Below are 27,372 nucleotides of genomic sequence, written 5' to 3'. Positions count from 1 at the left end.
CTCACCCTGCATCCTCCTTCCTGGGAAAAGAACAGATCCTCCTTTGTGGCTGATGGAGGCACCACCCCATCCTCCTCCATGCCTCCTCCTCCTCCTCCCCATGCCTGCTCTCTGCCCTCCTTCCCCTTCACATCCTGAAATCCCAGCTCACAGCAATTCCCACACAGCACCAACTGCTGAACAGCAACATCAGGGGCTGGAGCACGACCTGAGCCTGGGACAGCTGGGCTGGCTCCTGGCACAGAGACAATGGGGTTTAACTGACAATGGGATTTAGCTGCCCTACAGAAAAACCCACAGAGCCAGCAGCTCCTCCTCACAGACCTGTGGACTGCACACCCACAACAGCCCCAGCACCCAGTGCAGACAGCACCAGGTGTTGCCAAACCTCTGGCAATGCCCAAGCTGAGAAAGGCTCTGGCAGCAAGGGATGTCCTGGTACTGTCCAGGGATCTTCCTGCAGCTGAGGGGTTCCTGGCTTTTCTAAGATCATGTCAGCAGCCCAGGCATAGCTGACTTACAACCCAGGAGAGATTTCCAAAGCAGCAGCTGAGAGTCATCACCACCTCTGTTTCTTTGAAAACCTCTCTGCTCCTTCCTTGAGCCCATGCAATGGGTGTCGGTCTCCCTGGCAGGGAGCACAGCCCAGTTTGCACTCAAGGGGAGCTCCCAGAGCTGCCTGCTCCACCTGTGCACAAGATTTGGGTACCAGAGGGGTTCCTGGATGTCCAGCCAGCCCAGGAGCTGCACCAACCACACATTGACCCACAGTCTTTGTAAAGATGAAACATGCAGCTGGAAATGCCTCGCTCAATATTTTGTAATTATTTTTAAAATAAAACTCACCAGGATTCTTTGCCTCATCATCATACACAGGCAGTGGTGTTTCCACCCAGCCTGTGTTGCACAGGACCTGACAACAGCAAAGTCTCAAGGGGTTCAGAGCCCCAGGGGGAGGCAGGGAAAAGCAAAGGGTGTGAGGGATTTACCTTTGGAGGGGGGAGGTCTGGCAGGCTCTTCTGAGGAGGTGACAGATGCAGTCCTGAGTCTCCATTGGTCAGGGAGCTCTTCTGATCCAGCACTGCAAGGCAGAAACAATGACACAGATTGCATGTAGCCTCTCCCAGCAGAGCACCTGCTGCCCTGGGCTGTGCTGGAGCAGCAGGATGCTATTCCAGTGGGAGCACAGTGACAATGACAGGCAGGGCTGCAGGGCAAACACAGCATTTCAGGCCATGGCCAGGAACATGGCACTGGCAGACCCAGCTGACCTCTGGTTTTAGGGCATCTTTTTCCTTCTGGAGGGAAAACTGTGAAGGCCAGACCCACTGCTGAGACTTTAAAGGGTCTGGAGAAGCGGCATGGGCAGACAGCACACAGTGTCTATAAACCCATGGCAGTTCAGTCCTTGCCAGCTCTGACCCCTGCTGCTGTGAGCAGACAGGTCAGTGATGTGCTCCTCTGCTACCTTTCCCAAAAATGCGTCCATCACCTCCCTGCTCCCAGGGCAAGCTGCAAAGGTGGCTGCCCAGCTAAGAGCACAGTGGCTTATGTGATCACTGCTCAAGGGAGGGCTGCTCTTGAAGCAGCCCAGGCCAAACACGTGGCATGTTGCAGCAGAACTGCTCCAGGTGATCCCTGTCTGCCTCTGGAAAGTCACATTTTCCAAGCAGCTGGATGCAGAGTGATTTACTATCTGGAGGGGACATTGAAGGCTCAGAAAACTTATGTTCAATCCCCTTCTCCTACCACAGAGCTCCTGGGTGGCCTCAGTGAGTGCCCAGATCCCATGACCTCTGAGATAGTGCAGTGATGGATGTACCCCCTCCTTCTCCAGCCACACAGGCCAGCATCACAAATCACACACTGTTCCCCTACTGGGGTGGGAGGGCAGGAATATTTTTCCCTAGACAAGCATTGACATTTTGCAGGTGTCCTCTGATAAAGATGCCTCTCTAAAAGCTGCAGCTTGAAGAGGACTTAGAAGAAGGAAGGAAAAAGAAAAACCATCCAAAATCCTGCTGAAATTCACATCTGTATTAGCTGTTACTTATCTGTGCTCTCTGTTACTTGTAAAAGTGAATGTCACTTGGCATTTGGGATAAGAGGATCCCTGTGGCCACACCAGGAGCCCTTTACACCAGTCCCACCTCCCAAACTCCTGCCCCTGTGTGCTGACTTCCAGGAGGAGATGGCATTTGGCTCACTGAAGAGCCATGTGCACTTGGGTAGAGATTTGCTGCATCTCTCAGGTAAATGAGGTCCATAAATGATGGTGCCTTCATCACCCAGTGCAGGGAACTCAATTACTGGGCCACAGGAAGGCATCTCAAAAGCTGTGTCTGTTCTGCTTAAATCCTAACCACTGGAATTGCAAGTAGATATGAGGAGCAGAGAAATACATTTTTGTGCAGAAATTGTCTATTTTAAAGTTTGGAGTGGTGATTTTTGGAGGTGATGGGCTTTGGAAAGCATTTCACCCTGTGCTGCTGGAGCTCTGCAGAGCACAAGATATCCCGTCAGCTCAGGCTCAGAAGTCTGTCCCCAGTCCCATTATAGACATGGAATTGCAGTAGATAAAAGGGACAAAGGGAGTTGTGTCATCACTGGAAGATCAATATCACACCAGTGGGCACTTGGGCCCCCTCCACCCACTCAACCTGAACCTGCAGGCACCTCTCCATCGAGGCACAGAGGCAGGACCAGGGCTCTGCACCCAGCTGCAGAGACCCCACACCTGTGTCTCACTGACTCCAGCATTCCAAATAACTCAGCAGTTTTACTTGGAATAGGAAGTTGTTGAAAACAGAAAGAGAGAAGTGCCAGGTCCCACAGGGAGTGACTGAGTGGGCAGGGTCACGGCCTTGATAGGGAAAAGTCTGAAACAAAAGAACTGCCTCTAAAAATAAATTGTCTGAAATTTCCCCTGTGTTTGAGCATGGTGGATCAGTGCAAGCTTTGCTTTACCCACCCAAATGAGAACTTATATAAAGAGATGTTTCTGTGGCTGCTCAGCTGCTGGGAGGCTGTGTGATCCCATTATAGAGCATTACAGCATCACCCTGTCTGGAGGTCACACTGGGGCTGCACGTGTCAGCTGGGAGGACATCCTGTCTTCAGAGGCATTTGAAGTTAGCCCAAGTTTGGCTGCAGGTAGTTTAAAGAATAAATCAAACCAAATAAACAAAAAAAAAAAAAACAAACCCACCACAAAGAAATAAAACCAAAACAAACAATGGTGGAAGTGAGACAATCCTAACTATTGCAGGACCAGCACATCAGCAGCAGGCTGCTCTGATGAGTCCTTGTCTCATCCCTCTGCATTGGAAACTCTGGGGCAGGATCAGCCCCTGACTAGGTGTGCATTTAAAAATGTGTGTCACTAATTCTCTCCCTCCATGCAAATATCAGCAGCCCCTTTCACGGTGAACTTCAAAGAGGAAGAACATTTTTAGACAATTATGTTCTTTGCCGTGTTACAAATCCAAAACCTGGAAAAACTAAATTGGAAATGAGTATTTCAGCTAGGTTTGATTCCTCGGCCTTTACTCTGCAGAGCTCCCACACCCCTGGGAGATGAAGGAGCTCTGCCCCTGCACATGGCGAGGGCTGAGCCCAAACTCACCTCACAAGGCTGTGACAGCACAGGCCCTCTGGGCAGAGCAGCACAGCAAACCAGAAATACACTTTCAAGGCCTCAAAGATGCAAAAAGTGACTTGCTTTGTGGCCAAAGAAAGCATGAAGGCTTCCTTGAATATTTCAGGCACTGGAGCTTCAAGCCTTAGAAGGCAACATTTTTATCCCAAAATAAAGACCTCCAAAGTGCTACTTCCAGGAATAACCTCACAGTGTTGGCAAGGACCACTATTTCCAAGGGAATGTTATGAAAATGGCCCTTCCACAACCAGCAGCTGCTTCAGCCCTCAGAGCTGCCAGAGCAAGGCTGTAACCTTGTGTGCCTTCATCATCCCCTGAGACACAGTGAAACCATTAATCTTCAGCTCCCTACCTTTGTCTTGTTTCTCTTGGTCACCCTGCTGTTTATGGACTGTCACTTTGTTCATATAAATATACTCCTCATCACCACCTGCAAAACAAAGGGGAAAGTGAACTCTTTACCCACATGCTGCTTTCACACTGCTAAGTTTTTCCACAAAGGCAGATGTAAAAAGTGTCTCTGCTGAGCACATTTGGTTGAGGCAACCTGCAGGAAAAACCCTAAGCAATAATAAAAAGCAGAAAAATTAAGTGCTTTATGGTCAGGAAATTCCGTTAAGTTAAAATTTCTACTTAAACATTAACTTGGCCAAACAGTACATCCTGTGTATCTTACAAAGTGGATTAAATAAACTTAAGGTTTAATAAAGAAAACAGAAAGGATCAGGAATCTTGGGAATCCTTTGCTTGTAAAGCTGGACACATAACTATAGTAATTTTACATAAGCAATTAGAGGTCACTGCAAAAATAAACTCAGTTTCATTTTCTCCTTCTAATTTTCATGTCTCCCATTCCCACCAGCTGCCAGGAAAATGTTGCTTCAGGCCCCATAGCAATTCCCATGACAGCCCAGCACCCCGTCCTTGGTTTTCCTCATCTGTACCACTGGACTTGGTGTAGACTTTCAGAAGGTCAGAGAGAAAGCTCTTCTTCACCACAGCAGTGCTGCTCAAGTTCTCCTTGTCCAGTATCCTCAGAAAATCTTCAAGTTCTGTGAGCAGCTGCTCGAGAGCTAAAACAGAAAGAGAGACAACTGTTGACAAAGCAGCTGGCTGGTGTGTGTCAAAAGAGGACATATGTTAATTCCATGATTTCCAAAATCCTTTGCTTTTTCTGCCCAGGAATAGTTCATATTTAATTTTCCAGCTTGAATTCTGCCTCTAGCTTTGGAAAGAAGGTGAGTCTCAAACCGAAAAATCTCCAACTTCCCTTAGTCTGTTCACACATCAGTGAAACCCCATATAAATACCTGTTCTCCTTCCATTTGGACTTCTTGCTCAAGCAAAGACAACCTGAAGAGATTTTGAGCACTGGGGCTGAGATTACACTAAAGCAGTTTGCAAGGTCTTCATACATGCACCCTGAGTCCTGGCAAATATCATTCAAACCTCATTTGGCCTGGGACCTACCAAAAATCCTGGTTTTTGCTTCTTCTTTGTAAGCCTCCTCCTTATCTGGGGGAGATGGGGCCCTGGCAGTCTGGTGTAGCAGGAGGTGTCCTTGCCCATGGCAAGGAAGCTGGAACTAGATGATCTCTAAGGTACCCTCCAGCACAAACCACTCAACAATTTTATGTTTCATTCCACCATTATTTCTCTGTCTGCATTAATCTGAAAATGTTTATGTGGGTATCCCAAGAAGAAAAGGAAAAAAAATCCCCACCTCCTCACATCCATAAATCACAGCCCAGTAACTTCTCCAGCCACATTTCTTGGGCAGTGACCACAGACCCACTGTATCATGTGAAACTGAAGCCACAAGACTCAGCAGCACCTCTCAGAACCTCAGGAGGCCCTGCTGCACCCAAGACACCCCTGCACACCCAGAGCCAGCAGTGGGACAGGCACTGCCCAGCTGAGCCAGCCTAATGGGTTTGTTTTCCTCCCGAGGAGGTGCAGCACAGCCCTGCCACCAACAAATCACTGCCCTGACAGGGCTCACGCTGCAGCAACAGATTCTTAATTGCTTGCTTTTGTTCACACTAGAGTTCATCGTGGGCTAATTAGCAGCAGGGGCAGGAGGAGGAAATAACAGAGCATTATTATGTGGAGGGAGGGACAGCGTGTGGGAAAAACATCCCAAACCCAGCTGGGACTGCTCCTCCCCTCTGGAGGCTGCCCTGCTGCCCCCCTCCATGGCTCCCTGGGGCTGAGGGGCTGCAGGGATGGGCAGTGAAGCTTGGCTGGGCCACCACCACCCTGCAATGACCCCTGAGCACTCCACAGGGAGCTGATGGGTAATTAATGCTCCCTTCCCTGTACTCAGAGCATCCCCACACTGATCCCATGGAACCCCTGTGAGTCACAGCTCACTCCACAGAAAAGTGTTAACACTTTGGATTCATAACACAAAGCATCTGAGCAGTTCTAGTTAAAGAGCTACCACATTTAAGGTCACTTTTTTAAATGCAGGAGAAAGCCATCACCTTCCTACTCACCCATCTTTAGCCACCAGGCAACCTTCCTGGGGTAAAAGCACATCAGAAGATTGATAAATAAATTACACTGTAAAGGTTTATGCTGCTGGCCATTAATTGAAAAAACTTGCTACTGCTCTCAAACTGAATTAATCTTCACCAGGCTGACTGTAAAACAGCCAAATGACTCCAGATCAGTCAATAACAGCTCCAGAGGAACCAACCAACTTGTAGTTATTCACACTTCATTCTATACCCTCTACACCAAATCAATTCTCTTCTGGTCTGATTTAGGAGCAGCAGGGAATGGAAAACACCTACATCATGTTGTGTTAACTCAAAGGTCTTTGCTAGCTTCTGTTTTGCCCAGAGAAAACAAGAATCACCTCAAGAAACAGAAGCTTTTATTTTCCCCCATAAGCTGTGAGGAAGCAGGTAGCATTTGCTGATAACACTGCTGGATTTCAATAAGCAATGAATGGTGTCAAACCTACTCACAACTGGCCTCTCTAAAGCTTTAGGGACCCTGTTTCTTCCAAGTTTAAGGAAGCTCCCCATGGTAAATCACAGCCTTGCTAAACTCATCTGCTTCAGTGGCCCACTTCAGAAAATTCAAACTGAGGTCAGGTCCTGCTGGTCAGGCCAGCTGCACAGGACATTGATGTGTGACATTGATGGTACCAGAAACAACAGCACCAGGGACACCTAACCACAATCTGAAGCTTCAGAAGCAGCTGCCCATGTGGATGTCACAACACTGGGTTTGCAGGGAAGGGGGCACAATTCCCATTCCCTCCTCCACCCCCAGACTGCAGAGAATGAGTTTATTCTTCTCCCAGGCATCCACAGCTAGCACACACACAGGGCTGAGCCCTGATGAATAGCAGAGCCCATACAGTAGGTTACATTTTCCAGCCCACCAAAGCTGAACTCAGGCTTCCAGTGACTCAAAGCAGCTCATTTAGGATGTGATCCTGGGCCACAGAGGTCAGTGGAAAGACTCTGTCAGACCTCAATGGATTCAGAATTCAGGGACTCAAGAGAGCTTAATTTTGTTCTTCTTCTGCAAGAAGCAGTCTATAAGCCATCTGCTTCTATGCAAGTATCTCCCTGGCTTCAGCTGGCTATTCCAAATCCAAACCTGATACCTGCAAAAAAAAAATCCTCCACTGACATTCATTCTTTCCTACCAGAGGGAGAACAAGCTAATATTTATCAGATGAGTATGAGAAGTAAAATGAATTAATGCTAATAGAGTCTGTAAGATCCTCTGTGCAAGCCACTATCACAGCTGGTCCCAGCGGTAGAAACAATTGAGAGTTCTTGTACATTAAAGCATCTCAGGACTCTGAGTGCTGGAAGTCACTGCTTGATCTCAGCTGAAGCCCAATCATGCTGTGCTGGTGATGTATGGATGTACCACACTCATGGCAAAACCAGGCTGGTGGTTTCTCAAAGCAGCCTGAAACAAATGGTTCTCCCTCCAAGCTGCATGGCTTTGCTCTGCTTATCCTAGCAGTTTAGAAATGACAGCACATAAAGAGATGATTCCTGCTCTGCGGGGCAATAGTTACAGGTCCAAGGACGTATTTGCAAAATGGTATGGCTGTGAGCAGCAGGATGAGAGATCAGAAGCAGACAGAAGCCTAAGTCATAAGGCAGAGAAATTCTCAGATGCTTTTCTGAAACTTTTTTCCTCTGCTATATTGCTCTTCTCAACTTTGATAGCACTTATTTGTGACTTAAGTAATATTTCTGGCACTACCTCAAACAAAGAGCTTCACAGATCTTACAAAAAGTCAGCCCCCTTCACAGAAAACAGGGATTACCTCTAAGGTTTAGACTGTCAGAAAAATTACAAGGCTTGGCCAAGGTCACTGTGAATACCTGCACTGAATCCAGTCCCCTCAAGCACCAGGATATGCCCTGATCCAGCTCCCTAAAAGCGTGGCCACAGACCTGGGGTCCCATCAGAAATCACAGCTCAGCTCTTGCCATGTTCTTCTCCATGGCAAAAAGACATCAGCAACTGGATAAAACCCACAGGAATTTCTCATCACATGAGGGAGAGAGGCACAGAAGCATCACAGTCCATGGGAAACTTGAGTGATTTGCATCTGCAGTGAGTGGATGATCATCACTGAAAGGATGGTACTTTGATATACATAGAAATATCACATCTTATACATAGAAATATCACATCTTTACTGATGTAATAAGGACTTTCAGGGTGGGGGTTACAGGCAGAAATACCAGCTCCTCCTTATTGCATGCACTTAACTGCATGATGAGATATGTTCTCCCTTCTTTTACTCCAAGACAATGGAACCCATTTTACAGAAGCTCCTGGGCTGCCTCTGAGCAGCACAGGCTCTCTCAGTTTGAAGGCTGCAACTCTGGTCTGAGCAATAAGCAAAGAGATGCTTTGAACACTGATCTGTTCCAGCAGCAATTCAGTGGCAGCAGGACAGCACTGAAAAGGGCTTCTTTTGGCAGGAGCCTGTGCCTTTCTTTGCAGACTGAGAGTCTCTTGCATTGCAGCAGTGTCTATCCCAGCTCGTGGAATCCAGAGCCAAAAATGAAACAGCTTGCAAAGCCCTCATTGAGGAAGCACATTCCTTGCAGAAGAGCTGCCAATTTTGCCTGACACCAAGGTCACTGAAAGGTAAATGACCATTAAACTAGATTATTAAAGCCATTCCTACCAATAACCACTGATCTCTGTCATGGTGCTACAATAACAACCTATGTCTACATCTAATTACTTCATGTCTTGGCCTTATGAGGAAATGGGAAGAGAGGCTCTGAATGAACTTTCATTCAAGTGTTTCAGTAACCACTGGATTGTATTAGACCTTTTAATCTAAATTAAATTACTTATTTTATCAAGGTAGAGGGGCCCCAGCCGCCGGACAAAGAATGTAATGAGATATATCCTAAAGGACAAACTCTTTCCTCTGCTGAGATGAGAGGTGAAAGATAAGGAGGATAATTTGATAACAGGAAACTGAGGCATTGGGAGATAAAGTGATTGGTCCAAGGATATGGGCATACTCTTCAGCAGATCAGGAATACAAACTAACTTTCCCACATCCCAGCCTGGGGATTGTGTTTCCAACCCCCCAAAGTGCTGAGAGATATTCCACCCTCCTGCCCAAAGCAGAGTCTGGGTTTGGTACTTTTGGCTTCACCCTTCCCTCCTAGAAGGAGCTGGGCTAAGCCGCTGACAAACTCCATCCAGGCACCAAGTAAATACCTGCAGCCTGTGCTGTGCCAAAATCCAAAAATCTTGGAAACTCCAGAACTGGTAACAGCATTGTGAGCCATGAAAAAGCCAGCCCCAGGAGCAGAGGAGTGCCTGAGGTACCTGCCCACACCCAGCCTCCCTCCACCTTGCACTACATCCCATGGCAGCCTCTCAGCTCCCATTTCCCACTGCCCAGCCCTGCCTGGCAGCACTGGGATTCCCCAGGGGCTGCTCTGGCAGACAGCAGTTCCTTTCGAGCTCTGCTCTCTTTTTTCCTTGGCTGCACAAGATGAATAGGGCAGCTGAGGAGCGTGCAGAGAGGACAGGCAGGCACAGAGGCAGCATTCAGCCTGCTGAATAGCAAGTGCTGTCAGAGGAGCACCCAGCCCAGGCCTCCCTGGCTAATTTGGAGTTTTACAGTAACAGTTGGGCTTTGCAAGAGGGAAAAGTCACCCACGGTTACAGCTAGAGAAGGCCATTCTCCCCAGCTGTGAGGAAAGGCAGATGTATGGATGGTGACAGCTGTAACAGCTGGATGACCCCTACACTGGGCCACCTTCCAGAGCAGCAGAGCAGATCCCTCCTCAGACAAACCAGCCCTCCTTACCCTGCTGGCTGCAGTGAAGAAAAGGAAGCAGCAATGCTTCGGCTCCTCTGCATGGATGCAGCTCCTGTGCCCTGCTCCAGGTGCTGCTGCCTTTGGCAATGCAGGGCAGGGAAGGACAGCTGGCAGATGGTTCATCCAAATCCCTGTGCAATCCCAGAGAGCTGCTCCTCTGGAAAGCATCCCCATTCCATTAAAACCCCACCAGCATTCACCCAGGGTGAGGAGCAGAATAAACCAGGTGAGTGCAGACCAAGGCACTCAGACTGAGTGAGACCAGGTTTACCACCTTGGTTTTGACCATCAGAAAAAAATTATTTTCTTCTCACACTTGCACCTGTAATGACTGGCTAGCCTTCCATCTTCTTGCTTTTCATGGGAAGAGAATAAAAAGCCGAGCTCACGGTTGTCCAGTTTAAAAGGTTTCTTTTACCCACAGAAAAATAATTATGGATATACAAATAATTGTAGAAGAAAAGAAATCTCCCCACAGCAAAATGAGAAGTGCTGTGTTTTTCGAAGGAAAACCCACAAAAACCCCCTCTAAGCTTCTGGCAGACAATGAACTTTCTCATTGGAGATTCACTGCTTGATTAAACAAAACAAAAGGCAAAATTCATAATCCTGAGACAAGCTAAAATCCCTCAAAATAAGAAAACTGTAAAACTGGAGAACTCCTCTCAGAGTATTCCTCATAAGCCAGACAAGTGTCAGACAGCTATGACCACTGTCACAAAGCTGTCTGATTTTCAGACACAATGAGTGCTCACAGGGAAGAAAGAAAGAAAGAAACCCCACCCAGAGTGTTCTATTAATGCACCTAAAATCCAGCACTGCTTGGATTCACACTCTCCTTGGGAGCACTAGGCTGGTCTTTGTTGCAAAGCATGATTCATGGAAGGACAGAGGCAAACAATGTGTTTGGCTGGCTGTGGGCTGTGAACTGCACAGATGAACCCAAGCAGCTCTGCGTGGGCTGCTCTGGAAGTTTGAACAAGACTCGCATTGAGAAGGGGCAGCTCTAACCCAGGAACTCTGAACTTTAACAAAACGGCAGCAGAAAATGCACACAAAGCTTTTCTCAGTGAGCTGAGCAAACAACAGACTCCTCTTCCCTCCACTGGAAGGTGGGAAACAGCATCCAAGAAAAATTAAGGAAAAAAAAGAAAGAAGGAAGAGAGAAGCAAAACATGAAAATTGGAATGTCACACGGAGATTCTACTGAGCACTCCTGCATTTCAGTGCCATATTGTTCTTTTATATCACAGAAAAGTTTGGGTGGGAAGGGACCTTAAAGATCATCTGGTGTGCAATGGAGAGTGTATGTTTGGCACTTCACAGGCAACATAGTGCCTCTTTGCAAACGGTCTCAGCCTTTCCATGACAGAGCAACTGGTGAGTCACTGGAGGTCTCCCACTGCCAAAGAAATTTGTTGGATGACATCCCAGAGAAGCTGGCACCCCTTCCTTTGGAGCAGGCCCTGTTAGCACACTGCCCATCAAACTCACAGGGTCCCCAAAGCTGTGCCAGGCTACAAACTGCAGGTCTGTGCTTAGTGATGCTCACAGCCTCAGCAGATGGGAACACAGCACAGAGTGCCATGGAAAACCATGCTGGGAGCTGGGGGGGATCAGGAGAGTGCCACATCCTCACTGTGCAGGGCACCAGGGCACACACAGGTTGTGTAGCACAGTAACTCCTGCTGGGACAGGACCCAGCTAGGACAACAGAATGGAAGCAAATAAAGAAACATCAGTGCAGTAGTCAGAGGGCAAAGAACGATCCATCCAAATTAAGATGTCAACTAAAAAGAGTTGGACCAAGTCAGGCAGCGCAGGACATTAAAGACAACACTGTTTTAAGGTAAATTAAAGACAACACTGCTTTTAAGGTAAATACCTCAAGAGCAGGGCCTGGTGTGCTCCTTTCCCAGTGGGAATAAAAACAATCCCAACAATTTTTACAAAGCAGAAATCACATCTGCTGCCAAGCCCCAGAGCCGAATCCTAGACAGAGACACCATTTCTGGGGAAGCTGCCTCCATTGATTCCCTTCTGTCCCACGATCTTTTCTGCTGCTTTTCCCCTTACTCCTTCAGTTCCCAGCTAAAACTGTTGGTTGGCTGGTGTGGGTTTCTCTTCCTTGGGAAGGGTTGCTCTCCTCTCCATCACTCTGTGGGGCTGACTTCACTGGAGGGGTTGGTGACCATCTGACCTGCACTCAAAGCTCATCTGCTGTTTCCTGGCTAATGCCATGCACAGGAAGGGGCTACCAAGAACTGGCTGATCAAATGGAAGAAAAATAAACAGGCAAACCACTCAACCAAATGCCATAAACACCCAGGGCTCCACTGCTGGAACCTTGGCAAGAAGGCATCCCACAGCTCAGCACAGCCTTGCTCTGCCCTGCCTTAGTGTAGCCTTTGCTCCAAGAATGGGGCCATGTGCTCCCTGGGCCTCACCTCAGCTCTTTGCCAAGGCTCCTGGAGCATGGTTTTAGTCAAAATGCTGTGGCAGGCTTTGCCTCATCCCTGTGCAGAGGAAAGCACATTTCCATCCCTTTGCACATGGCAGAGCAGCAGCAGGACAGAGGCACACAACAGCCCCAATGCCCACAGCCACGGGACCTCTTTCCCATGGAGAAAGGAAGCCTGGCATACCTCATTCCCAAAGAAGAGAGGGACAAATGCAAGTTCCTGCAGAGGTTAACTCTCACAAGGATGGTGGATGACAGCCCTGGAACAACACCCATGGTTTGTGCCACTTCCATACAAATAAAGGGTGAACTGCCAAATATATTTTGAGATGGATTTCTCTCTCCCAGGCAAGACACAAATTGAAGGAAGCTGCCAGATACACATTGGGTTGTGCTGGGTTTTTTTAAGAGAGGACAAGCACACACACACATGCACACACCCTCCCAAGGCCTCATATCAAAGCATTTTCCCACCATTCTCTGTTGATTTAATGGCATCATTTCTCCAATGAACAATAGGAACACAGCAGAAGGGGAAAGCAATTACGTTTGAGAAAGCAAAAGCAAGAGCTCTGGGGTCAGAGAGAAAGACAGACACATAGCCCTGGAATTCCCAGCCTTTCCTTGCTGTTTCCTCTCAGAAAGGGCTTTTTGAGCCACGCTGCTCACAAGAGCCAGGGCTGGGCCTCTGAAAAGCAGAATGATCACACCAGGCTATTGCACCACTGCAGGGGCAGAACAGGCTTTTTAAGCATCCTGAGTGTATCAGGATAGGCTGGCAGAGCCTACAGCAACATCATTATTGATTGCTAGATTTCTTTCTTCATAATCTTGCTCAATCCCTTGTCCAGTCCTTATCCATCCTTCTCAAGGTAATCTGGAAGCCCAAACTCCAAGAGGGAGGATCATGCAGCTGAGTCACTGAGCAGTGTTGATGGAGCAATGTGCAAAACTGAGATTTTTCCTCTGGAAATCTGGTGTTTTAATTATCAGCAGAGAAAAGTGCTAAAATCCCCAATACCAATTCTCCCCCCAGAAAAAATCCCACTCCCACAAAATTCCCCCATCAACAGCCATCACTAAGGACCGGAGTTCACACTCCTCCCTAACAAGATTCAAAGCAAACCAGTGCTCATTACACTTCAGTTTAGGGTTAAGGAGCATAGAAGCTTTAGTAATTCTACAAAGAGGTCAGAATACAAACTCTCTCCTGCCATGAGTCACCACTGCTCAGGGAGCACCTCCCCACAGGAATCCACCATCTGCCACCAAGGGAGCCACAGCTGCCACCCAGCACTCCCCAGGTGTGAGGGCAGGCACACCTGCCAGGTGACCTGGGGACATTCCTCACTCTGGTATTCAGGAGATGCCACCTTCACTCCTCTCCCACACCTCCAAAATGACATTTCACTAAGTCAGGGTGGCAGAGCAGCCTCCCAGGAACAGGCAGCTCCCCTGTTTGCTGTGGATCACCAAGGCAGCTGGGCACCACATGAGATGTCACAAGACACATGTGCCCTGTTAGGAAACACCAGTCTTGTCCTGATGCTGCAGGGATGCCCAGAGAAAGAGAGGCTCTGCCCTGCTTCACACCCCAAACACCACTTTCATCACTCAACAGGTTTTCAAATGGGATTCAAATCTCTGGTGCCATTTTTTATCTGTGTTATTAATTCCTGTTGCCAAGAAACTCCCAAATACATTTTCTCCATGGAGCTTCTTTGTCCCAATATGCATAAAAACAAACATGAAAAACAAGTGTCACTCATGGAGAGGATGTTCAGAAGAGAACCTCTCCCAGGCCACCCAATTTATGCAATGGCTGCACACACATTAAATTTCCAACACATCCACGTGACAGATACCAAAACACAGGTGGCATCACTTGGAGACCACAAGTGGCAAGAGGAGACACGTGAGCTCCCACTTGTCTCCTGCAGCTCCAGGCCCCACTGGTGTGATCTGACTCATGGAGCACAGACCAGAGAAGCCACAGCTATGAACAACTGCAGTTCAGACCAAATGGAGGGTTCCTGGTTTGACTCATGGTGACGGCCCTGCTCCCCTGCCCATGGATGCTTTACTGCATAGGGGAACCTCTTATAAGGGAAGATAGAGATAAGCACCCAAAATTCTGCTAAGAGCAAGCCTTGGTCAAACCTTGATTTACCATCTGCACCCTGAGCTTGAGCTCATCTCCAGCAGCAGCAAGTCAGGCTCACAGAGATGCCCTGGAGGAAGAGGAGGCTCAGGACAAGACCACCCCATGGCACCTCTGCCACCCTCCCCAGCAGAGCCTGGCAGGATCCCAAGGGTGCTGATGCAGTGGAAAACCAGGACAATGACCTGCATTTCTTTTTTTTCCACGTGAGTTGGAAAACTTCTCCCTTCCTATCCTGACTATGAGGCATGGGAAATGAAAGACAGCTCTTAAACCAGCAAAACAACCATTTAGGGGATAAAAAAGATTTTCTTACTTTGTCTGCCTTGCACTTTGTTTACTTGAATGAGAGCCAGTTATCCAGACTGGGAACAATACTCTGAATTAAACCTCTGAAACCCATTACATAAATATGCCAAAAGTATCACTAATCCTATCACAGATTTAAAAGTTAGATCATTATTTTCATTTACCATCTCAGCAGAAAATTTGTGACAAGAAACTGCTGATGAACGAGTTCAAGTCTTTCCAGCAAATTCAGCTTCCTTGGAACTTTTCTAAATGCACTTTTGACTCTCTCATCCCCCTCTTACCACACTTTGGAGGTATCCCTGCAGCTATAAGCTAGCCATGCTGGCATCTCTCTTTTCTCAGCATTACATGCTAAAAAAGATTTTTGCTACTCCTGGAGCCCAGGGATCCTTTGTGGAGCAGTGGTTTGGGACCATCCAACTTGAGGGGCCAGAGAAAAAGAGGAGCAGAACATCTCAGATATGGCTCAGGAGAGATCCCAGGGTGCCACTGCCAACCTCTACTCAAACTTTTGTCTTTCCTTCCACCAATTCTGGGCTTAAACCCCAGCCCCAAAGCAAAGCCACAGAGCCTTTCAACCTTCTCAGGTTAAGAAAAACACAAGGATTGCTTCTGTTGCAATTTCCTTTGCTTTATTGCTTTCTGCCCAGCATTTCTAGGAAAGAAACAGGCAAGTGAAGGAAAGACAAATTACTAGGGAAATACTCCCCATTTCTAGGACTAGGCATATTTTGTTGCAGAAGACAGTGAAAACAATAAAAAGTGTGGGTATTTGTAAGATAAAATACCAATACAGTTGGTTTAACTTGTTTGTTTCAGGAAAAGAGACAAAAACCAGAGGGGGCAGGAGGATCCCTGGGGCAGTTGTCCTCTCATCCTTACTTCCAAGGTGGTGGATCCTTAACTGAAGGGATTTGAATTCATCTTCTCTGGAAGCTTCTTCACCTGCTCCTGTTGCTACAGAGGGCAAAAAGCACCAGCTCTCCCATCTCAAACAGCAATTGGGATTTCTACCATGTGTCTCTTTTGGTTCCCCTGAAAAGCTTCTACATGTTGTGGGCCTTCATCGTTCACCTTTGGTTACAAAGAAAACCAGACAATTCTTCCCAAAAAGAAGTTCTTCCCAAAAGAAGTTTCTTTCAGGCACTCACCCTAATTTCTCTCACACTGACAGCAGGAGGAGTTTGCTCACCCCACATCCACCTGTGTGACAAACTGCCCAAAGGGGAGAAGGGCTCGGCCTGGCAGCCAGGGGGAAAGTGCAGGAAACTGTTTCAGAGATGTAGAAAACAAACTGGAGACCTACAGAATCCTCTCAGCAGCAAAATAAAATAAATGAACAATACCTAATTTTCCCTACCCATGATTATCCATCCTTATCCAGAGTTCTTTGGAGGCTGTGCTCCAGCACATTGCACCCACGTCCTTTGTGCAAAGGTGCTGGGAACAGCACAGGGCTCAGGAGTTCTGCCTCTCTGCTACTGTAAGGAAATCCATCAAATTGCACACTCAGCTTGGGCAATGCTTGGTAACTTCATCCTGCAACCTGAAAAAGGCTCCTGTGCATTAAATATTCCAGAGATTTTGCAAAAGTCCACTTTCTTCATTTACCCTTTATCACAGGCAGCCCTTTAGGCCAAAGCACATCACTCCAGCAATGGGGCTGATATCAGAGCCTTGGCAAAGATACACTCAGCACTCACTGATGCTCAGACTGGCTCCACCAATATGCATTTCCTCCTCTAACACATCCCTCTGCACCCAGACCTCTGCTTGCACCTCAGCCATCACATTTTGCAGCTTTCCTGCCCTGTGTGAGGTGCCTGCAGGAACTCGCTCTCCTGGCTGCCACAAGGCATTCTGCCTTCCTTACATGAGTCAGCAGGCAGCAACAGGAAAGCAGTTCTTTGTGCTTGGAAAAGAATTGAGTGATTTTGAAGCAGTGGAATGTTTTGGACTAGTTAGCTGACCGACAGCATGAGCGCTTCAGAAGAGGCTGCATTATGAGAAGCAAACTTCAAAAGGATAAGTGACAAGGCCAGAGTGTTTGTGGTGCCTGAGGAAGTAATTAGAATTTAAAAGGGACACAGATTGGACAAGTACACTAGGCTAAGAAAGATGAACTGCTGCCAAAAAAGTTTCTTTTGCTTTCCCAGCTCTCTCTAGCCCACATTAGAGATGCAGTTTCATGAATACCTCTGTCTCAAAACATTTTTACAGAAAACCCTTGCAGTTGCTGAAAACATGAGAAAGATGCCACCATCAAAAGCTAGATGCCTCCTGCTCCCATTTCTCTTCTCAGCTTATTAATGGCTGTCTTGCTTTCATCATTCCCAAAGAGGAGAGGGTTTCTGCAAACCCCTGAGAGATAAGACATTTCTTAGACAAGGGGTTTTGTACAGAGCACAGTTTATCTTCCTTCATCACAGGGTTGGATTTTTTTTTCTTTTTAAGCAAAGGCTTCAAAGGCTTGCAGGGTTGGTGAGCACTGATGTCTGCTTTGCTGGTGAGTGACCCGCCAGGTCAAGAGCACTGCTCCAACTGGAGAGGTGTGATGTTAGTCAGAGATCAAACTGCACACAGAACTCAGTCACCAAGGATCACTGCTAAATTTCTGCTGCTTTGAGTTCTCTGCTGTGCAAGCTTTGAACTGGTGATTCAAACAAATGCAAGGCTGCAACACAGCAGAAATGTCTGTTCTGGTTTTCCCCAAAAAGCTGAAGCAGCTCACAACAAATTCAGCACTTAGCTTCTTCCACCAGGAGGTCTCAACACTTCTGGGAAAGCAAAGGCCAAAGCTAGAGGTCTGCAATAAACTCCAAGGGCAGAAGTGCAGCCTTGGAATGAAGCCAAAGCTGGTGATCCACCCGGACCGTTTCTCCCCAGCACCTGCTCTCTACCTGAAGACATTAATACCCATTTTCTTAAACTTCTTCCCTACAGTAGAGACTCAACAGCTCATATTCAGACAATGACAGAGACAACTGAAATGAGTCACCATCTCTCCCAAGTCAGACAGAGCCCTGTTGTGTGCCCAGGTGCAGGTGAGAGAAGGTGAGTCAAGCTGGAGGAATGAGCTCCAGCAGCAGCACACCTGGCACAGCCCAACCACCCCATTCCCAGCTCGATGGGTCACTGCAGCTGAGTCTCTCCAATTGCTCATCTGTCAAGAGGGCAAGGAAAAAAGATTGCTGGGAGTTTGGCAGGCATAAACAGGCTTCCAGTAACACTCTGAGGAAGCTCACAGGATGTCACAACACAAAGTATTTACTGAAAATTGTCACGGCATTCAAATGTTCTTTATGTATTTAGTTCAAGCTGTGTGGGATTCCATCTGCCTCAGGCTTGTGGGTGCAACCATAATCTCAACAGAATAAAGTTTTCACCCTATGATGTCACTTATACCCACAGGTTTCATGGGGACTTTCTTTCCCAAGCTCCTGACTCAGCTTTGAGGGAAAAAGAATGATCTTTGTACAAATGCAGCTACTCCTCACAAGAAGGTCTACAAAGGGTGCCACACTTTGGCAAAGCATCTTGCTGTGGAAGTGAAGACACCACTTCAAACCTTGCTCCAGGAGCTATCAGGGGTACCATGAGCCTGGCCCACACAGAGGCAGCCACGTGGGTGCTTGAGCCACGAATCAAAGGCAGTTGGACACCCAGCTCCCCCTGCTCTCCTCTGTAGCCAGTGCCAGGATTTGGGTGAATGGGCTGAGCTGGTCTTCCTGGCCTCTTGGACTTGCATGGGAGTTGGAAGGTTTAGAATGTGAAAGGAACTCTCCTTTGAGAACTCAGAAATGCTTGGAGGATACAGGAGCATTGCTGTAGTGCTGGGCAGCCACTTCAGATATCACTGGAGCAGTACCTTTATCTCATAGAGATCTGTGCAGCCCCACTGAAGCTTGCCAGAGTTTGAATTTAAGCCCAGAGAAGGATACTCCATATGGAAACACCAGGTTCATGCAGGCACAGATGGACAGTACAGAAATTTCCCAGTTCACATTAGATGCAGATGTCCAGCTCTGGGGATTCCAAAACACCAGAGAAAAACCAAGATGAAAGCAAAACAAATGCAAGCTGCACTTCATTGAAGCAGGAAACCGCAAACCGCTCCTTGTTCAATGGGAAGCCCAAACTTTGGGATTCTGTTTGTTTTGAAGAATAAACCCCACCAGGCTAGTGCAGCCCTCCTCAAGGGCAGGAGGGACTGAGGACCAAAACCAAGCTCACACTGGGCAACACCACAGGCAGCTCCTCTGCACACTTAACACCAATTCCTCTCTCCCATTTTCTCCCATTTAAGTAATTCCCTATACATACATTATACATGCTGCTGGTGTTCCTTGGGGTAGGAGTCCCTGCAAAACTCAGTGATCTCTGAGGCTCAGGTCTGTGGACCTGGGTTTCCTGGATACTCCCATCACCACAAAGGCTGGTTTTGATCAGAAATACAAGCCAGGACCTGAGGAATTTTCATGAAAAAATACTTCTTTGTATCTTCACTAAGAAAAAAACCCAAAAAACGAAAACCACAAACCCTCACTGTCCTGATGGGTCAGGATGCAGAAAAATCTTCTACTTGTTGTGTGAAAGAATAAATACCAGGATCAGACTTCTTCATGCCAGTATAGTTCCCCTGGGTGAGATTCATGAGGGCAGCTCCAGTGACTCCATTCCAGAGAGGTGCTACAGAGCCCTCCCAGCTCCTGTTAACTGCACTAGCAGACTGAGTTTATGCCCCTTTGCATTAGCCCAAAGAGCCCAGAGCAGCTGGGAATTACCAGGCAGAGCCACAAGACTGAAAACCAGTGCTGAAAAACAAACACCCAAACCAGGAATCACAAGGCAACCTTGAACTTCTTTTTGGAAATATTTAGGCAGGATGTCTTGCTGAGCTGACACATCTGGTTTCCAGAAGGACTTCAGCTGGGAGCTGTGCTGAACTAAAACTTTTCAGGATGCCACGAGAAGTGGGAAATGAGGAGCCTGGGACAGGCTTTCAGCAAGATGAGGAGTTGGAGCTGGAGAGCCCCAAGGGGACAATTCCCAGGGCTATCCTTGCTCATCGGGGACTTGGACATGACTTGAAGCAAAGTCCTCTAGTCCCTGCATGTACCAAGTACAGTGAGAGGGTGATGTGAAGGTGTGTTTAACTCATCTATTTCCCCTAGTCCATCACTAACAATCCATCTTTGGGCAATTCAGAAGGGCAGACCTGTACAAAGCATGGGTGTGACTGACTTGTTGATGGCCCTGGTCCAACTAAAGATGTCAAGCACATGGTTACCCCCACCCCTTCACAGCACATTCTTGAATTCACTCTGAAGCAAGTCTGTGGTGGGTTCTGAGCCCATGCTCAGGCTGGGGGAGAGATGCCTCAGCAGCAGAGCAGGCAGGAGCATGCCTGTGCTAAGTCAGTTTAGAACCTCCCAAAACATCCAAACCAGCTACAGAAAGGAGAGGAGCTCCTGAGACGTACACAGAGCTCATTCCTAGCATATTTCACCTTCCAGTACAGGCAGGAAGCAGGATCCAAATTTTCAACAGGACAAAAATATCTCTTCTTTCCCTTGCTACACAAAGCGTGGCTTAGGAGCACCAAGCAGGTGAACAAACCAGTTGGTACTCGCACCAACACTGCCCATCTTGCACTGTTCCTATTCAAGCAGCATCCCTTCTGCAAAAAGGGGAGAGTCTCTTGCTGTGTAATTTGTCTCTTGCTTTGTAATTCATCTCTTGCTTACCTAACAAAAAGATCATAAATCACAGCTGGTTTCCAGGTCTTCGTTATTGTCCAAGAAGCTCTGACAAAGGCAAGCTCGGCACGGACCCAGGGGAGCTGGGAACACCCAGCCAGTCCCAAAATAGGAGCAGCTTGGGCACTCCCAGCTGGAGCAGGGCTGGCCCCCTCCCAGGCAGTGCGGGAGCAGTGGGTCAGGGGGTGCATTCCTGGGACAAAAATACTCTGAGAAAAAACACCCAGAGGCAGCACCAGGCCCCTGCAGAAGCCACTGGAGCTGCACTGGCCCTGTTCATGTCCAGGATGGTATCAGGAGCCCTGGGAACAGGGCTGCTTCTCAGGACATCCCTGCAGAGTGCCTGGCACTGCCTGCAGGGATGATGCTGTGGTGCCCAGCAACTGTGCTGAGATCCAGGCTGCATCAGGAGGAAGGGAGATGGGCAGCAGCACTCATTCAAAAAAACTAAAAACACACCTAAAAAACGACTAAAATCAGCACAAACCCCAAGAGCAATCAGCTTGTTGCCATAGGAACAGGTTCAGTGTTATGGCAGCCAGACAAGGGGTCCTGTAGGCTGAGGTCCTTCTGCTAAACTTGGGAAAATCATCAGCTTTTAATTACAAATCTGAGGGAACATCAGATATAAGTGTTTGTACTGCCACGTTGCAGCTTGGCTCTGGTTAAGGCTTCCCTTGGCTCCCAAGGTGCTGGAAGACAAACATGTATTTTCTTTTCATTTCAAGATAGCTGAAAGCCACGGCCTAAGCAATGATGAGAACTGTATGTGATTAGGAATAAATGAATAAAACATTCTTAAACAAACAGAAATCCCCTGGACTCAAATCCCCAACCAGGACCCTGAGGAGCCAGAGAAATGCAGCAGTGGTGGAAACCCAGAATCCCAAACTGAATCAATCCAACCTGGTGCTCCAGAGCACAGTGGATTCACAGGCAGCACCTGTGACACAGCCAGCAGGGCACAGGGGCTGCATTCTGGGGTCTGGCATGGAAATTTCTGGGTCACAGCACAGTGTGCAGGTTGATTTTACCCAGTCACAAGGCATGGTGCAGACTGGCTGCTTTGAGCTCAGGCAGATTTAGGTGACATCCATTGAGGCAGCCCTTGTTAACAGCAGGGATCCTTTGGCCTGAGCAGCACATCGCAGTCACACTCACAGCACGTGAAGGAGCCCTTTCCTTTATTCACCTCCCATTTCCTGTCCATTTGTTCCAGCAGCAAACTCCCTGTTCTCAGTGTGTGTGGGATAATTGGAGAGGGAAGGAGCAATCCCTCCCCTCCACTGTCTCTATTCTCCATCACACAGTATCAGGATCATGAACTGTTTCACCCTGCTCCTTCCAGGAAGGGGAAAGATTTGCAGACACAGTCCTTCTGTTGAAAACCAGCTTTTCCATAGAAAGCATGGACAGAATTAACAGCACCCTCAAGCAAGGCTGGACATGCTGTTTGCACAAAATAAAAAAATCAATCCAGCTGTACAGGGGGAACTGCCTCCCCTGGGTAAATGGCATCCCCAGGCAACTTTGCTCATTAAGAGGAGATCAGCTGCCACAGCAGGTGGAGGAAGGAGAGATCCAGCACAATACAGCAAACATCCCTGCTCTGATTTTGTTGTTAAGGGGATGGAAGGGAATGTGAGGAGGCTGAAAAACAACCACTTAACCCTGAGAACAGAACCAGCCTGGGCCACAGCACAGGCTGCTCCACTCCAAAGTGCCCCCAGGAGCAGCCCTGGTGCTCCCTCTTGCTCACCCATATGCAAGGGAGATCAGAGCCACCTTGTGCAGGCTGTAGCCAAGGCAAGAACCAGCCAGAATGGGCAGAACTGCACAGGCATCCCCCACCAGCACCGTGGGTGCTGCAGGGTGAGTGCAACCAGCCAGCTCAGCTGTGGGCATCACAAACCTCCAAAGCTCTTGCCCCATGCAAGCTTTTTTCCATGCTTCTGTTTCTGCCCTGAGGTTTTGCAAGGAAAAAGAAGCAGATTGTCCCAGCAGTTTGATGGCTCATTGATGGTTTCCTTGAGCCAGCTCCTGCCATCACCTCACAGCCAGACCCTGCTGATGTGGGCCAGAAACAGGGCCTAAGGACAGGCACAGGGTGTGGGGAACCCACCAGGCCTGGCCCAGCTCTTCCCAGGGCTGGCCTCTCCTTGTGGGTCAGAAACAAAGCCTGAGGACAGGCACAGGGTGTGGGGAGCCCACCATGGCTGGCCCAGCTCTTCCCAGGGCTGGCCTCTCCTCATGGGCCCTGCAGCCCTCCTGGTTTATAAATACACCCAGTGCCAGGTGACTCAGCCCTGCTTCCCCCAGGATTTACAGCCAGGACATGGCAGTGCTGCAGGGGAAGGTGCAGGGAGGGGTTTGACCATGTGAAAACAATGTCATTGTTTTCCTGGGCACACTCACAGCCTCCAGCAGGAATGCTCCAGCTGGAGAAGAGAAGCTGAGCACAGAACATCCTCCACAAGGCCCATGCAAGGTGCACAAAGCCACAGCAGACACGTGGGCCCTGCCTGGCCAGGCTCTTCAGCAGCTCTCCACCAACACAGCTGTGGGTATCAAAGGCACTGACTCAATATACTGTAATTTAAAACAAGACTAATCCCTTCAGTTAAAAAAAAAATTATCCTGAAGATTTACTTTCCCTCTCCTCCTGAAAAAAATCAAATTACCAGGCCCTTGGCTAAGATCTGCTTTGCTGGAGGGATGGAAACCTTGACAGTGGTCACACTTAAGGAGTAACAGATGTTCCCTTCCACTAGAAGTCCTTCCTTCCTTCCCAGCTGAACTCCAGTGTGTGCAGGAGACCTGATGTGCCAGATTCTCTGTGAGGAGCTTCCCAGGAACACTTCCAGACCCACAGAAGCAGGGGACAGCCAAGGAGGATGGACATGGCCAACGCTGGGTTTGGCTGGGCTGGAGCTGACCTGGCAAGCAGCTCTGCCCACATCACTGCAGCTGCCAGGGGTGGCCAGAGCTCACCTTCCTTCACAGCACAGGAATGGAAAACAGCAGCTTGGGAGGGCCTGGGAAGGGGCTGACCTGCCAACAGAGACTTCATGCTGAACCAAGCAAATAAATAAATAGAGTGATTTTCCCCCAGCCAAGCAGAACTGCTAACAAACCACCTTTCTGTGTGACACACTTAGCAGTGCTTGAGAAAATCAGAGAGGCAGTAAATCCATTAGCACAGAAAAGCCTCATCTTCCAGCCCTGACAGCACACTGTCAACACTCGAGATTTTCATCTGCAGAATAGTTTTAGAGCCACAAACTCACAGATACCTGGAGTGTTTCAAAGGCAGACGCAGCAGCATGGGATGGCTGTTGATCCATGCAGCTGTGCCATGTGTTACAGGAACACAGGCCCTGCTCCAAGGAGATAAAACTCCCTTGACTGACACAGATTTGCCACTATGTAGGATGGCTTGTGCCAAATGTGTTTAAAAACTCCTCCTCTGTTACCGAGGGTGCATCAAACACCAGCATGTGTTAGGACTGGGCTAATGTGTGCTCCCAGATTAATGCACGCTCCCTGGGGATGCTGGCCTGCTGCCATCAGGGCACACTGCTGGCTCCTGTTCATCTTGGTGTCCACCAAGAGGCTTTTGCAGAGGTGCATTCCAGCTGTTGGCCCAGCATGTTATCCCTCCTCGAGGGCAGGACTTTGTCCTTCTTTCTGGAACTTGAGGAGATCCCTGCTGGCTCATTCCTTCAGGCTAGCGAGGCCCTTCCTAACAGCAGTACAACCATCAGCCCTGCTCCTGGTGTTATCTACAAACTGCCCCTTCAACCAGGGCATTAATGCAGGTGGAGAAGTGACTGGCTTCCCTGGATTTTGTGTCTTCAGCCACAGCCCACTGAGCATGGCAGATCAGCCAGTTTTTGCCTCACCTCACCATCCACTTCTTGGGCTTGTGCTTCACCAGTTTGCCTAGGAGGATGTTACAGGAGAGTGTTGAAATAAAGTCAATAAACACCCACTGCTCTCTCTTCATTTACCAAGCTTGTTGTTAGAGTTTTACGCACATCAAGACTGTGACATGATAAGCTGCATTAAATAAAGCAAACATTTTCCCAAGCTGTCTACCCATCACAACCCAGACATAAGTAGTAAGGTGTGTTTGGGGTTTTTTAGAGCGAGCAACATTGTGCATCTGTGGGTTTGTATTTCTGTTTCAGGATGAAAATACAGAGTTAAGAATATCCATATATCATCAGACAGACAGAATCTGGTTCCCTCACCTGTATTTCTAGATGCTGCCTTAAACCAAACAACAGATGCAGTAGATAGATACTGTGAAGGCTCATTTTAATCAGCATTCACCTGCATTCAGTTTACAGCAGAAACACTGGCCCTGGGTCAAGTTACATCACACCATTCTGGCAGCATTTGAATGCCTCCCACTAATGCATCAGACTTTCTCTCTTGGCCTTCCTTTTCATGGGGTTAGAAGAACATCTTGTTCAGAAGATTTGTATAGTGTATACAAAAATCATACAAACAGGTTGATGCTTCTTTGTTAAAGCCTTGGCCTCTTGCCTGAGCTCCATCCCAAGAGAACAATTCACTCCACATTAAAGCAGCCTTGATCTGAGTTTCACCAATGGACAGGGCTGCTACAAGCAGACTGATCTATTCCACCCAGAGGAAGGAAGTCAGCTTGGAGAGCTCTTGCTACACTGACAGGCCCACTAAAATCTTTATCCCCACATATGAGCAGCTCCTGGTGACAGGCAGGAGCAGCCTTGCACTTTCTGCCCTGATGTGCACTCAGGACTCACAAAATGGCTCAACACAGCTCACATGGCCTCCAACCACTCCCCCAGGCAAGGGCCCCTTCCACACACCCCAAAGGCAGGAGTTCAGCTAGAACACAAACCATAATCTTTTTTTCTTCAGCCCCAACATTTAGCCAGTTCTTTACCTGTCTGCTAACCCACCCATCTACAGCCCAACCCTTGCACCATAACATCCCAGTCTGGGCACACATCTGAGCTGGACAAGACCTTCCCCACAGCTGAGTACCCCCACTGCATCCCAAGCCAGGAAATATCCAGTTTTCCATCCAGACACAGGCTTTAAGACTGGGGAACGTGTATTTCTTTTCTATTTACAGCTAACAAAATCTTTGCTTTAGAGCAGTTAAAATACTTCATGTAAACTTTTCTCTGTGTTGTGGGTAGGAAGAGAGCTGAAACAAAACAAATCAGAATAGTTTACTCAGGAAAACACAGAAATTGCATTTGCTAGCACAAAGTCATTTTGAGATCTTCTGTTTGTCTTTCCTGGTTTAACCCAGACTGACAGAGCTTGGGCCTAGTTTCCTTGAAGTCAGTGAGAGAATTTTATCAATATTCTCAGAATTTGTTTCTCATATGGAAATATCACAGACTATGTATGCAATCAGTTAAAATGTATAATTTAAGAAGCATTTTTTCATGTTGGAAATTGTGTTCAAACACAGACATTAACATCACGAGAGCTTTGGAGCTCCAGCAATGAGCAGAGCATGAGAGGTCCTGTGCAAACAGGGACAGTAAATTCCCCAAAATGAGTTTGTTGGCAAAGGCAGCACAATTCCCTCCTGGTTTATTTCTACATTTAAAAAGACATTCAACAGCTTTCCAGCATTAAGACATTTTCACCCCTCAGTCCAAAAAGGGCTTAGAGCTACTTCTGCCCAGTTACTGTACATTTCCATAACAGTGTGGAGCCTTGGCAGGCTTCTCATCCAGCTGGTCAGCCTCAAATCCACCAAAATGCGAGGAATAAAATATTTTTCCTCCCAAATTTCTGAGCAGCTGTTTCTCAGGAAAGACACTAGCCACTTTCAATGAATCTGCAAAGCTGCTGGGTGGGACATAGACACTACCACTTTAACCTTGCTCACAAAGCCAGGAGTGCCTTCATCTCTCTAAGATGATTTTAGGAGGGATTATTCCTTATCACAGAGGATATTTCTTGAGTTAAGATAAACAGGCCTTCTAAAAATGCAAAAGAAATGTCTAAGGAACTGTTTGCTCCCTTTGTGTTGTAGTCCCCTCTGTATTTTTTCAATAAATTCACTTTGGGAAACATCAAGGTTATTTCCATAAACCTGTAAACCTTCCAAACAAGGAACCCATAGAGCTACTGAGGTCCTTGTGCTACTCTGTCCTCTTCCTTCTGCCTGCCTTTGGCTACACTGCTTCCTTGCACTTACAGTGGTGCTGATGAGCCACATCCATTCTCATTCAGGGCAAGATACATGCAGCAACAAAATTATTTGGTTCTTGTTTTGTTTTGTGGGTGTTTTTCCCCCATCAGGCTGGCGAGATGAATCAGCTCAGAGGGTGGTCTGACAGTCAGAGCCAGCACAGAGCAACCAGCAGCAGTTTCTGGCTAGGGCAGAGCAGGTCCTGCAGCTCCCCTCTCCAGTGTTTGGCAGCTCAAGGTCCCCCACTCTGATGACCCACTGAGAAACCTCACTGGCTCCAACCTGCCCTTCAGGGTCTCACTGCACTGGAAACTGTCAAGGTCAGACTTTCCCACCACTTTTTATCTCATTACTCTCCCTACCTCTGGCATCTCTTAATTGGAAACCACCCACACACCCAGCTCATGTGACAGCTCCATCCACTAACGTTTAACAGCTGACATTTTTCCCTGATCTGTTGATTCAGGCAT

General features: G+C 47.9%; 1 protein-coding gene across 2 annotated transcripts in view; it reads right to left on the bottom strand.

The window, feature by feature from the left end:
• The window catches only part of AFAP1L2 (actin filament associated protein 1 like 2), a 64,237-nt gene that overhangs the window by 20,218 nt on the left and 16,647 nt on the right, over nt 1-27,372 (bottom strand). For both annotated transcript variants that reach the window (XM_059476997.1, XM_059476998.1), the window contains exons 2-4: nt 4,603-4,731; nt 4,011-4,088; nt 990-1,081 (exon numbers count right to left, since the gene is read on the bottom strand). In XM_059476997.1, the coding sequence (XP_059332980.1) occupies nt 990-1,081; nt 4,011-4,088; nt 4,603-4,731 (299 nt within the window). The remainder of the gene's footprint in view (nt 1-989; nt 1,082-4,010; nt 4,089-4,602; nt 4,732-27,372) is intronic.

Source organism: Ammospiza nelsoni, chromosome 8, assembly GCF_027579445.1.
Source record: "Ammospiza nelsoni isolate bAmmNel1 chromosome 8, bAmmNel1.pri, whole genome shotgun sequence".
Lineage (NCBI taxonomy): Eukaryota > Metazoa > Chordata > Aves > Passeriformes > Passerellidae > Ammospiza > Ammospiza nelsoni.
The sequence above is the reverse complement of the archived record's forward strand: the minus strand, read 5'-3'. Positions and strand labels throughout refer to the sequence as shown.